At 42.4% G+C, this 12949-nt stretch overlaps 1 protein-coding gene across 1 annotated transcript in view; it reads left to right on the top strand.

Annotated features, from left to right (window-relative positions):
- LOC102569725 (neural-cadherin) overlaps nucleotides 1–12949 on the top strand; it is a 92324-nt gene that overhangs the window by 52456 nt on the left and 26919 nt on the right. Inside the window, exons 13-18 of the mRNA XM_006273952.4 lie at nucleotides 432–681; nucleotides 4824–4951; nucleotides 6448–6634; nucleotides 6787–6930; nucleotides 9329–9612; nucleotides 11026–12643. Coding sequence (XP_006274014.3) covers nucleotides 432–681; nucleotides 4824–4951; nucleotides 6448–6634; nucleotides 6787–6930; nucleotides 9329–9612; nucleotides 11026–12643 — 2611 coding nt within the window. The remainder of the gene's footprint in view (nucleotides 1–431; nucleotides 682–4823; nucleotides 4952–6447; nucleotides 6635–6786; nucleotides 6931–9328; nucleotides 9613–11025; nucleotides 12644–12949) is intronic.

Genomic DNA, 12949 nt, shown 5'->3' with positions numbered 1-12949 from the left:
TTGGCTAAACAATTTTTTCTGCAATTTGGTCATTTATTAATCTCGTTCCTCTCCATTTTTCATGCACGATAGCCAAGAACTTGGGAGCAACTTGTTTTATCCAGATAGGCCACAGGTACAGCTGGATCCTCTGGGGAATCCGTAATAGTCTTCCTTTCAGTTTTCTGAGGGAACTCCTTTAACAGAAGGTGATGGTATTTGTTGGAGTATTTACAGAGCAGAAAAACTTAATGTAGATTACAACTTGAAATTATAACACTACCCCAAAAAGACACTGTGCAAAATTTTGCTGAACTCTCCAGAACAAAAACAAATTCTTTCCCTAGTCTGTCCCTCTGAACATGCACGTACAGCCCCCTCCCTAACCTGGCATCTTAAAACTCAGAATCATGCATTTCATAAACAAACACTGTGCCTCTTTTTTCCTTCAGACCATCAAAGCCACATCCCCTCTTGGTGATCCAAGGGTTACTTATAATCTGGAGGATGGTCAGGTTCCAGAGACTAACCTGCCCATTCATTTCTACCTGAAACCAGACCGAGAAAATGGAACTGCTTCTCTCCTAGTCTCTGAGCCCCTGGACTTTGAGACAACTACATTTTTCACATTGAGAGTCAGGGCTAAAAATATAGCAATGATTCCTTTAGCCTCCTTCACCACTGTCTGTGTTAACATCACAGGTAGGTGTCACCAAAATATTGCAACTGAAATAGGTGCTTCAGAATGACATCTGCATAGTTTTAACATAACACCAGGAATTATGGAAAAAAGCATGGACATAAAAATTGCTTTAAGATTTTTATACTATAAGAAGTGGGTTGTGTGCAGTCAAAGAAATAGCTTTTTCATTCAAGAAATTCCAAAATATAACTATAAAATGAGAAGTATGCTGGTGCAAAACTCGTAATGCTTTTTTAGTGTGTTTACCTGTACAATAATAGACATACCAATCTACTCTAAGAAGCACTACAATTCTGTGTACTAAGGATTCTTTCTAATGCTAGAAGGAGCCTAGTTGTACCCCTGTTTCCATGAGAGTTGAGTGCGTTCTTGGTAATATTTTATATTTTAGAGATATGGGAATGACTGGCAGGGTTCTGACTTTGGGATTAGGATACTGAAGTGCATTCCTAGTAAATGTTACCTGTACATTTAAAAAACATGACTTAAAAAAATTCTTTCCTTGAAATCTCAAAAAGTTTAGTGTTTTATTTTTAATATGAATTTGTGCTTTAATACAAATAAACACACACAGGTTTTTGTATTTAATATTTCAGTCATAATTGTAGGGAAACAGAAAATGTAAAAGCAGAACTCCTCACCGAGACATTGATTTGCAGAAATTGTATGTAGTTGGTGGTGGTTTAAAACAGTTGTGCTCAACCTTTTTCCTCAGTGGCCAGGAGAAGCAATGCCCTGTCTGTCCATGGGCTGGTTCCTGCTGGAGGTCCTGATCTGGCACAGGGGCCAGTGTAGAAGGCACCGTTGGGCCACACTGAGGGGGGGGCGAGGGGCAGCCCAACTGCAACCTGGCCCTGCAGGGGAAAGGAGGCATAGCTTGTCCCCGCCTGGGGTAGGAGCAAGGGGTGAGGTGAAAGGTGGGGTGGGGGGCGGCAAGGCCTGGCCCCAATCCACCCCTGTTGTGGGGAGGGAACATGGCCCAGCTCCATGGTGGGGAAGGGGACATAGCCTTCCCCCAAACTGGCCCTGTGGGGAGAGAAGGGGGCATGGCCTACTTCCAGACCTGTGAGAAGCATGGCTAAGCTCCCCAGTGAAGTGGGGTGTGACTTGGCCCTGCACTGGAGGGAGCATGACTTGCCTCCAAACTGGCCTAGGAGGGGAAGTGGGAAGGGGTATGGCCCAGATCCAGATGTGGGAAAGGGGAAGGAGTGTGGCCCAGCTGCCACTGGCATGGCAGGGCTTGGGGTTTGGCAGTTCAGCTGGGGGAGGGTGACTGTATTAATGGCCACTGCTCTCCTGCCTCCAAATTTCCCACCACATGGGGAGCCCTATAGGCCGGAGCGTGAGCTCCCCTGGTTTAAAACATGCTGTGTTGTGAACTGACTTCTCTCAGTGATGTTAGTGGTGAGGCTTCCACCAACTTCACTATGAGTGGAACTGAGCGACAGTGGCATGCTCTTGAAATTGATGACTCTACATATATTACCGTACTGAGAAATTAATGGCATAAGCAGAATTCACTAACACTAAGTCTGATTCTGACCTTCTTTGTGGCATAAGCAATTATTTCTGATTTGGAATGACTTATGATCCGGAATGCGAGTGAACTGGGTATCCTGTGAAAACTTTTATTTCTGCATTTCTTCAGTGTTGAGGGATTGTCACACAATAGTAACCATAATGTGAGTTCCTGTACATTGTTTCTCTGTTTTAAATTTCTACATATTCACATCTTATTTCTTAACCAATTTTGCTATTTCCTAATTGCATGGTGGAAGAGCATTTTTAGCTCTGAAACTTTTCCATAGTATGCTGGAACAGACACCTACTTATTTATATAGTGGTAGTTTCTAAAAATCAAGGTAGGCCTCATTGTACATAATGAAGAAATGTTTTCTGTCCCCAAAAGATTATGGTCTAACTACCAAAACTTATATTAATGAATAACATTATTACATAGATTAATAGTTTTGTAATGAAGATTAGTGAATGTTGCCCAGAAGCAAACTCATTTCAATACTTTATCATCCATGTAAGATGCACTTTGGATGGTGTAGATGCAAGTGAGATATAACTACCTGAGAACTCCTTGTGAAATTACAGCCATTTATTTATCCATATACAAAAAAAAATCTTTAGGGCAGACGTACTTTTATGCACCACTCTCACACAGCAAATGACCGAGTACTTTGGCTAAAATTGTAGAAGAAAACACTCACTTTGAGCCAATACCTGGGAAATCTGCCATTATGGAAAGCTTTACAGAAAATTATGAATACATTACATTTTGGAAGTTTGCAGCATCAACACACACAACTGGAAACAGGTCCTGATCTTGCAAACATGCACATGTTGAAACCAAGTATCAGTTTTGGTAGTAAAGTTAAATATGTTTTAAGTGTTTGCAGGGTTAGATACTAAGTATTTGTCTCCTTCAATCATAGAGAGAGAGACTAAAAATAAAATTTATTATTATTTTACTTGCTCTTGTTGCATATAATCCCAAAGATTACTCTAATAAAGATTTCTCCTACGTGTAAATTGTTTATATTTTCTATTTGATCTGTTGTCATTGAACTTCAAAACATGCTTCAGTAAGCTTCTCTGACATCACATGGGGGAACCGGGAAAAAAATTTTATTGAAAAAATATGGTTGTAAAACTGAATTGGCAGGGAGTTCAGGAGAAAAGTGGAGCACCTGAAACTACTTGTAACTTGTATTTTGAAAATGATTATATTTCAGGTTGACATTGTCCTGTTAACCTAAGAATACCATCTATTTTAAGTCCTAAAATACTGTGAGTCTCTCCAGTTACACCTACATTGGTAGGCATTCTGAGACACTGATCCTGTAAGATTAGGACTGGTTTATATGCTCACTTCCAGGAAAACACAGCATTAATTAAAAACAATTAATTTTGGTGGAAGGCTGTGTATAGCTTAGCCCTTAGTTGTATGTTTACCCCTAGTACCATGAATAGTCCTATGGGCTTCAGTAGATAATAATCAAGAAATGTATAAATCTTTGTAGGACCAGGATTGAGAGGCTGCCACCACCTGGTATCTAGGCCTGTGCAAAGCGGCAAGTATTTGCTTCAGATTTGGCAGATTCGGAGGGACAGTCATTCAATTCAGAGATTCGAATCACTGTCCCGATTTGATTCAGCTGAATTGGATCTGAAGATTCGGCGCCGCTTCAGAGATTTGGCCATAGGCTAAACAGGCAACAGTCCTTACCATGCTGGACACAGCTGCTTTCACCTGGTAAATCTGTTGTGGTGGGGAAAGGGAAGGGATGTGGGGTGTGTGGATCAATGCCCTCACAGTGAGGGAGGGATTGGGGAATGTGGGCATGGCAGTGCTGGGAGCAGGGGCTATGCCCTCCAGCCACTTGCCCAGATTGGGGGTGGGGGGTGCACGATGCAGGTGCAGCTCACTCCGGGCAGAAGGGGGCAAGCAGCAGCGGGGCATAGCCCCTACTCCCAGTGCTGCTGAGCCTACGTCCCACACACCCCCCCTGCCTCAGCGGGCAGCTTGCCCCAGCCCCTCCCTCACTGTGGGGGAGTTGATCTGCCCCCACCATGCCCCTTTCCTCCCCCCTCTGCCCACCACAACAGACAACAGCAGGAGGCAGCTGTGTCCAGCGTCCTCGAGGACTGTTGCCTGTGTAGACTATGAGCAAATCTCCAAATCCAGCTGAATCTTCCCTGAATTGATTCAGAGGCTTCCAATTCGATTCGGACCTTTTAATTGGTCTCCCGATTTGATTCCGATTCAGAGGTTTGGCTGCCAAATCGGGACGAATCTCCTCCAAATCTAATTGACTACCAGAGCTTCGCACAGCCCTACTGGTATCAGTGGGTTAATTGCTTATTAGCTTAAGCACTCTGGTATCATATCTGAAATTGCATCATTAAGACTTCCAGAAACCTCACAATCACCAAATGCATGTTATCTGCTTTGAGAATGGGAAGGCTGAGATCAGAATTGCATCATAGCAGAAGCTACTTGATATTTTTTCCCCCCCCAATCAAGTGGGAAAAAAAAAATGTTTTTAAACAAACAAACTTGCAATTTTTAGATTCTTTTGAATGTATGGTAATATTGTCCAGACCATAATGAGAGAATCTTTCTCTGCAGATGTTAATGATAATGTTCCATTCTTCACATCTTCTACTTATGAGGTGTTTGTACCTGAAGGGGCAAATATTGGCACATCAGTTGCACAGGTTTTAGCTACTGACTTGGATTCTGGGCTGCATGGACAGGTTTGACTTTGTACTTTTTTGTCTTGATATTACAGAAAGGTTTTCCTGTTATACTGATCATAGAACATGAGTAGCAGATGAGGCAGTAATGAACTGCAGGTATAATCTGCCTTCCAATTTTTACCTGATCAGAGGCTGCATCTGATTTATATAAAAGAGGATGTATACTGTTTCCCTGGTTCAGAGAGAAGATGCAGCCTGCCTGATGCTTTAGTTCCTGAACCAAGCAATCAGTCTTCATCCAGTGACATGATGAAGCTGCCTTTTGTGCTCTCCAGCCAGCCCCCACCATTTTAATAGCAAGAATAACTGTGGGACACGCCTATACATGTGCTTGGGGGTGAGGAGGACTGGGACATTTTCATTAGAGCAGGTCCCAGAGAGGCACTTTGTAATTAAAACACCACAGCATCACGTGTATCAAGCCCCCACACATTTAAAAATGGGCACAGGTTGCTTTAACTAAAGCTCATTCAACGAGTTTTAGTTAAAGTGCTCCAGTGGCCATTTTTAAACCCGCAGGGGCTTATATACATGACGCTGTGGCAATTCTAGAGTGTTCCAATAGAACATGGGGCAGACTCAATTAATTTGTTTGTCCAGCCCTGTCACACATCAACAAGCAGCACTGAGTTGTTCCTCTTGTTCTGCCTATTTCCTTGTGCTTTCCACACAAATCCTTATGCTAGCTCTTGGGAGACAAAGCATTGATTTGTAACCTGTTACCACCTTTGTAACTTTATAAATCTGTTGAAGTGGTCACTGACAAGTATAGCAGTAGAGTCTGAGCTGTGATAGCAGGCTCCTTTGGTGGTCAGGAGACTGGCTGGAATTGCACAGTGGTCATTTAATCCTGCAGGGCCTGAGACCATATGCTTTTAGTTTTTCCCAGCCTTATTTACTGCTACACAGACTCTCAGTGTAGCACAGACAAGGGGCTGAGTAGCTTGATCGTTCAGTTATACCTATTGGTGTTCAGAATGAAAAAGTATAAGCCTTAATGAGATATGAACAGCAGAGCAATGCCGCACCAGCATGAATTATCAAGGATTCTTATCCAATTTAAGTAGTGCCTTCAATATAGAAATCAACTGGATTTAGCAAATGGCTAGTACCATTTGCATGATTTAAGTGGCTCTTACCCACAGGTGTCTTTAGTGATTTTTGTGCTGAATTAAATGGGGAAATGGCTTTTTCCTTAGAAAAATTCAACTTTTTGTCAACATACTAAGACTTTTAGGAACAGTGGCTTTGTGTTTGCCATTGTTGTTGAAAATCTATTAATTGATACAATTTGGTTCACCAGATCTTAGATGCATGTGATCAGGCATGAACCTAGTTATTTTGTTTCGCTCTTTTGAATATGAATCTCCTATTCTTATAATGGTAAACTTCTGCAAGTACTTGGAAAAACCAAATGGGGGCAAGGGGGACCTAGCTCTCATGTACTTGATGCATGGAAAATGTAACCTCACTTAAATATTTCTGAGCTTCAGGTTCATTATTTAATATTGAAAGATGCTAGTGAAGATTACCGGTTCTTCACCATTGATTCCAAGACAGGAGTTATTTCCACCCAAGCAACTTTTGACAGAGAGAAGAGAGGATCTTACTTTATTGAAATACAGTCTCAGGATTCTTCAGAGTCTGCAAGACCTGGTATTCTCAGCCAGCCCAACACAGGTAAAAAAAATCATGGTTTATGTACCAGGTAAGTGGTAGGAAAAACAGGTTACTTTAATTTTGCTATAATTAGATGTTTGTGATAGATGAACATCTCTCACATCTAACTCTGTACATCTAGTCTATCATCCCTGTTTATGTTTCTTTTGCAGATACTACATATGTAAGGATTTTTGTCAGTGATGTAAATGATAATGCTCCAGCTTTCCCTTATTCAGTACATGAAATCAGTATAGATGAAGACAAGGATGTTGGATATATTGTTTTGACAGCAACAGCAAGTGATGCAGATGAAGGTGTAGTAAACATTCCTCTCATCTTTTCAGTGCTTACAATAATACTGTATTAATTATGTAGTAATGCATTATATAAGACCTTAATACAGGATTCTTTTGTGAGTTCATAATTTTTTGTTTTAATGAAGTAATTCAGAAGCTTCCAAGGGGCTGCCAGTAGTTGGGAGAGGAGAAGAACTTTTTTTTTTTTTTTTCAAATATATCAAGAACTCTTAATAATCTACTCAATTTCCCACTACCCAGGCCACTCTTTTGCTATACATCCTTTTATTTTAGGACAAAATAAATTCATTCATCACACTTCTGTTAATACCTATGACCATGTGCCATATGCCCCAGTTAGTTGCACACCCACGGTAGTACAGTACACATCACCCTGTCATGGTGGGGTCCTGCAGGAGGGCCATGATCACCTCAAGGCCCCCTTCCCATGCCAAGTTGGCCCAAGGGCACTCTCTAATTCTCACCCACCATGTTTTTGGTGTTCAAATGTGTTAGGGAGGCTGCCTTCACGTCTTCAGACACGGTTTAGCTGTACTCTGAGCCCCGTGGGCTCCTCGACCCCTTTGTGGGCCCCACTATCATGGGTGTTTCAGGGCACCCTAGCCTTATGGGCTATGTGTGACTCCAACCATCCCTTTACCACACCCCAAGCCTCACAGCTGGAATAGACGTTGTTCGGTCCAGGTCTACACCCTCTCTCTAGGGCCTCCTCAGTAAAGCCGCCCCCCTCTCTGGGGCTCACCATGCCCACACTGGGGCTTCTCAACTGCCCCTCTCTGGGGCTGGGGTCTGTGCACCCCAAGTACTGCACCCTTGCTGGCACTGGGGTTCCCACACTGCTGTGGGTCCCCTATGAGGCCTCCTCCAACCCCTAGTAGCCTCACCCAAACCACCGGTAACAAATAGTAAACAAAACACAAGCCCCTTGACTATAACCTAAATAGAAGTCACCCGGCCATAACAACATTCAGGCCTACCGGGGATTCTTTATCTCGCAGCAGTGTCAGATGCTGCTCCTGCATCAGACTTTGCTTTTCTTCCATAGCAGGAAGCTCCTAACTCCTTCCTCCTTGGCTGCTGGTAGGGAACTGCCTCTGGCCTCAGCCCCTAGGGTTTATAAGGGAGCCAGGCCCTGCCCCTTTCAGTCAGCTGACCGCTGGCAGGTGTGGGTTGCTTGCTGGCTCCAGTTGCCCTGGCAACCAACAGCTGGGCTCCTTATTCACTGCTAGGGCTCTTTGCCTAGCAGTTTCCCCTCTTTAGGAGCAGGGCACTTCAGTGCTCTGCGACATACCCATATCCTTGTTATGGGATAAAACTTGCCAAAAACTGGTGCCAGTTTGAAAGCAGCTGTGAAAAAGTTAATACTGGACAGTGCCCCTACCCTGCCCTGCTTCCTGGCAGATGGAGAGAAGCTGTCAGCCATCTTATAGTACAGTGTCTGGTGAAGGAAATCAGATTCCTAGCTTAAACATACCATTTTTTAATGCTGATTGTTTTTAATTTTTTTTTAGGAAAAAGGCATATGTAGTATGTGACTAAATATGGTACAGTATTTGAAATGCCTGCAATCTCATCTTGCTGACTGAAAGTAAATATGGTATTTGAAATACCTGCAGTCTCATCTTGGTGACCTGCAAGTAAATCTGGTATTTGGAATATAGTCCTTTCTTTTTCTCAGAGTCTGTCAATAGCTGGTCCTGTCATTTCAGTAACGTGGATAAAAAGTGGTAAACTTAAAACATTGAAAATTGTTTTTTCCTCCTACTGATAGCATGAATGTGTGTATGTGCATGAGTACATGTGCAACACACAAATAAAAATTATATTCATATTAAAACATGCTGTGTGAAATTTTTTTACCCTACCTCAAATGCAAGTGAAATGAATTTTAATACATCCTTTTTTTGGGGGGGGGGCGGGGGAGGCAGGATGTAGGATGGTGATGGTTTGTCTTGTTTCAAATGAAAAGTAGCTTATCTTGTGAAGCACCTAAATTTTTTAAACTTTTCCAAGCATTTTGCAACCATCAAAAGCAAATATTAGGATGGTAAAAAAGAATCCTTTTTTTCTGAAATATTTTCTTTTAAACCTTACTGAGGGTTTTTGATATTTGAGCACTACCTAGTGGCAAAAATAAGTGAAGGAACAGTCACAACAGACATTTGAGTTCAGTGTAGAAAATATATTAAACAAAATGGCTTCTAGCATTTAATAACACTTTACATTTTTCAACAGCAAATGAACAGACTATTTGGTCTACGATTAAGTAACTTCTTTGTTTCATTTTGTTGATTTTAACATGCTTGAAAATTACTCACATTAACTATGCTCTAAGAGGTAGCATACAGTATGGAATTGTATGTAGTAGCAATTACATATTTGCTATTTTGTCTAGGGGCAAATGCCAAAATAAGATACCAGATTACGTCAGGGAACACAAAAGGAGCTTTTGATGTAGAACCTGAAGTGGGAACAATCTTCATTGCTGAACACCTTGACTATGAGCAAGAGCAACGCTATGAGCTCCAGCTTGTGGCTTCAGATGGCAAGTGGGAGAACCACACACTCATTGTCATCAATGTAATCAATAATAATGATGAAGCTCCAGTCTTCAGACAGAATGAGTACCATGGCAATGTCAAGGAGGAACTTTCAGATCTGCCGATAATGGTTCTCAAGGTAAATCAGTTTGCATGTAGAAAATCCTTTTCCTACCTCCTGAAGTCAGCCAAGCTAGAACTACCTACAGCCAGAGCTCAAACAACATCAGCTGCTTTCTTTAGAAATGCATTCATCTCGGTGAACTCTGAAGTGGCACCTTAGAAACTAACTGGTTCAGGAGGCATGAGCTTTCATAGGTGACAGCTTAATTGGTTAGATGCTATGTTTCATTCACCTACAAAGGCTCATGCCTCCCTGAACCAGATAGTCCTCAGGTGTCAACTTGCCCTGACTTCAGACTAACATGGCTAATTAACTCACTCTACCTGAAATATTTGTGCCTGTTCAAAAGGCAGTATACAACCCCTGACCTACTGTTCAGATGCTGCAGTCAGCAAGGTGGGGCTGCAGGTATTGTTCTCCAAATTCGGAGATCCTGCATCTGTCTTTATATAGCTTCCACTCTTGCAAGATGAGAGACCAGTTAAATCAATTGCCTGGAGGACGAGAAGTTTCTTACTTGTATGGGAACTGAGATTCTTAAAGGTGCATATGAACAATACATGTTTTGCAACCTACTCCTCTGTCCCCTCTGCCTCTATATCCTATCCACTTGGACTTTGGTGGTTGAGAAGACTGAGACATTGTTAGTACATTCTGTCATCAGTCTGAGATGCACTAACTCTTAAGGGGGTTTTGCACCACATAGATACTGTAGGACAAAATGTCTTTGGGACATGAGCTCTGTGCACCAAGAAAAGAATGCACATATGACAAGCCATGTCAAAGAACTCCAGTTACTGTACAGGTCAATATCTTCTCATTTCTCTTCCCAGCTGTGACAGACTTCCTTTTGTTACCCTGGGCCAAATCACTTCCACTTGCTATGTGCTTTGACTTCTCCCTCTGTAAAATGAAGAAGCGCACCTACTTCACAGGTGTTGAGGGTTAATTCCTAAGTATGTGTGAAGTTCTTTACTATCCTAGAGTGCTGGGGGAGACTGGAAGTGCCAAAAATATGTATGTAGTGGTCTCAGGCCTGGGGAGAAAAGGATCTAGGCACTTGCTAACCTTCTCCTGTCTGCTCCTGTATCCCATCTGGTACTGGTTTACTACATACACTTGCTCCATTGTTCCACTACTACTACTGCTACCTAACTTTTCCTGTAGATTTTTGTCCTCCTTCCCCAATGCACTAGTCTGTAGAGAACATGCACTATCAGTTTACTTCTGCAATCCAGCCATAATCTTCACTGAAAGGATCCCTGACCACAATGACTCAAACCAATAGATGTTTGCTTTAACAGTTATATTGCACATTCGTGTTCTTTATTAGGCCTGCATAGTACCAGCTGCCCTCACTAAAGATACAGTAAGTTTCTATTCTTTCCCTCTCACATACTTGCACATGCATGCTGTGGTTTGTTTTAGGTTTTGGCAACTGACCCTGATCAAGAAGCTGACCAGAGTGCCCTCTGCTACACACTGCATGGACAGGGGGCCAACAGCGAGTTCAGTATTAATGAGTACACGGGAGAGATCCATGCCAATAAGAAGCTAGACCGTGAGAAGCAATCCATATGGCGCTTTCTTGTTCTTGCTACAGATGAAAATGGGGAGGGTCTGACTGGCTTTACAGATGTTATCATAGAAGTGAGTGATGTGAATGACAACCCACCTCTTTTTCTTTGCATGTCAGATGGCTGTTTTATGGGTCATGTTCCGGAAGGCTCCCCAGCAGACACTGCTGTAATGGACATGACTGCTATAGACCTCGATGACCCTAAAATGGGATTGAATGCAGTGCTAACTTACAGAATTACTCAAAATGTCCAAAATGAAATAAACCTCAACTTGTTTTCAATCAACCCAGATACAGGCACAATCTACACTGTGCTCGGATCTCTAGACCGGGAGAAAGAAGACAAATACCTTGTGGTAGTTGAAGCAAAAGATGGTGGTGGACTTGCTGGGACAGGTACTGCCACCATTTTGGTATCTGATATCAATGACCATGCTCCAGTCTTTACACAAAGGCTGTACATGGCTTTCGTCTCTGAGAATACAAGTGTCAACACAAAGATCACAGTGGTATCTGCTATGGACAGAGATGAGGGAGAAAATGCTGTGGTGAATTTCAGTATTCTTGATGGAGATGATGATGATAAATTTTCCATAGAGACTGATAAGATCAACAGGCATGGGACTATTCGACTGAGGAAACAGATAGACTTTGAGAAGCCTTATGAGAAGGTGTTCAATTTGACTCTGAAAGTTGAAGACGTGAACTTCTTCAGCACTGCTTACTGTGTGGTGTACGTGGAGGATTCCAATGACCATGCACCTGCCTTTTATCCCCAGTTCTGTGAAGTGGCTGCTCTTGCTGAGAATGTAGCTCTTGGTACCAGAGTTGTCCAAGTTTCTGCTGTTGATTTAGATTCTGGACTCAATGGAAGGTTCTCTTATCACTTGTTAGACAGTTCTGACCCAAGTGGGCAATTCTCCGTGAATTATGATGGTTGGGTTGTGGTTGAAGGATTGCTGGATCATGAGGCCATGCCACAGTACCACCTTGTAATCACTGCCACTGATATGGGACAGCCTGCACTGACTGGCAGTGCCACTGTCTTTGTGGCTTTGCAGGATGTAAATGACAATGAGCCAGAGTTTGAGGCCCAATACAACCCAGTGATTTGGGAAAACACTGCTCCTCCACAAATTGTCCAAATGAATGAAACTTCCACCTTGTTATATGCTAAAGACAGAGACACTGCAACTAATGGACCACCTTTCTCCTTTCACCTACTCAATGATTTAGGCAGCGTAGATCTCTTTAACTTGCACGATTTCCACAATGGAAGCGCTTTGCTTACTGCATTGCGTACCTTTGACAGAGAAGAACAGAAAGTGTTTTACCTTCCAATCCTGATCACAGACAGTGGGGCCCCACCTATGAGCTCAACCAACACACTAGCAATTAATATTGGGGACCAAAATGATCATCCTCATTCTGCTGGCCATGTGGAATTCCTCATTTACAGCTATAACGGTATTTGATTTGAAGCTTGTTTCACAGTGTTTCATTCAGATCAGGAGAAACGTGTGAGATGCAGATGTCCTCAGCTCATTCCTGCCTTACACCTGATGGTTCCATAGTATCCCAAATAGCTAGTATATTTGATCAGGGCAGATTATGAAGTGTTTATAAATAGATAATGCCCTGTAGTAGATAAATATTGGGGGGTTGTTGTTTGCTTTTTAATGGGGCCTTACAATTTGTGTTGATTTGATGTAATGTGGGTGGCTGCTGTTTGCCCACAATGCCTCTGTTGTCTTTAGCAATCACCACGAAACT

The sequence above is a fragment of the Alligator mississippiensis genome, chromosome 3, assembly GCF_030867095.1.
Source record: "Alligator mississippiensis isolate rAllMis1 chromosome 3, rAllMis1, whole genome shotgun sequence".
In the NCBI taxonomy this organism is placed as follows: domain Eukaryota; kingdom Metazoa; phylum Chordata; order Crocodylia; family Alligatoridae; genus Alligator; species Alligator mississippiensis.
This window is presented reverse-complemented; position numbering and strand designations above follow the sequence as displayed.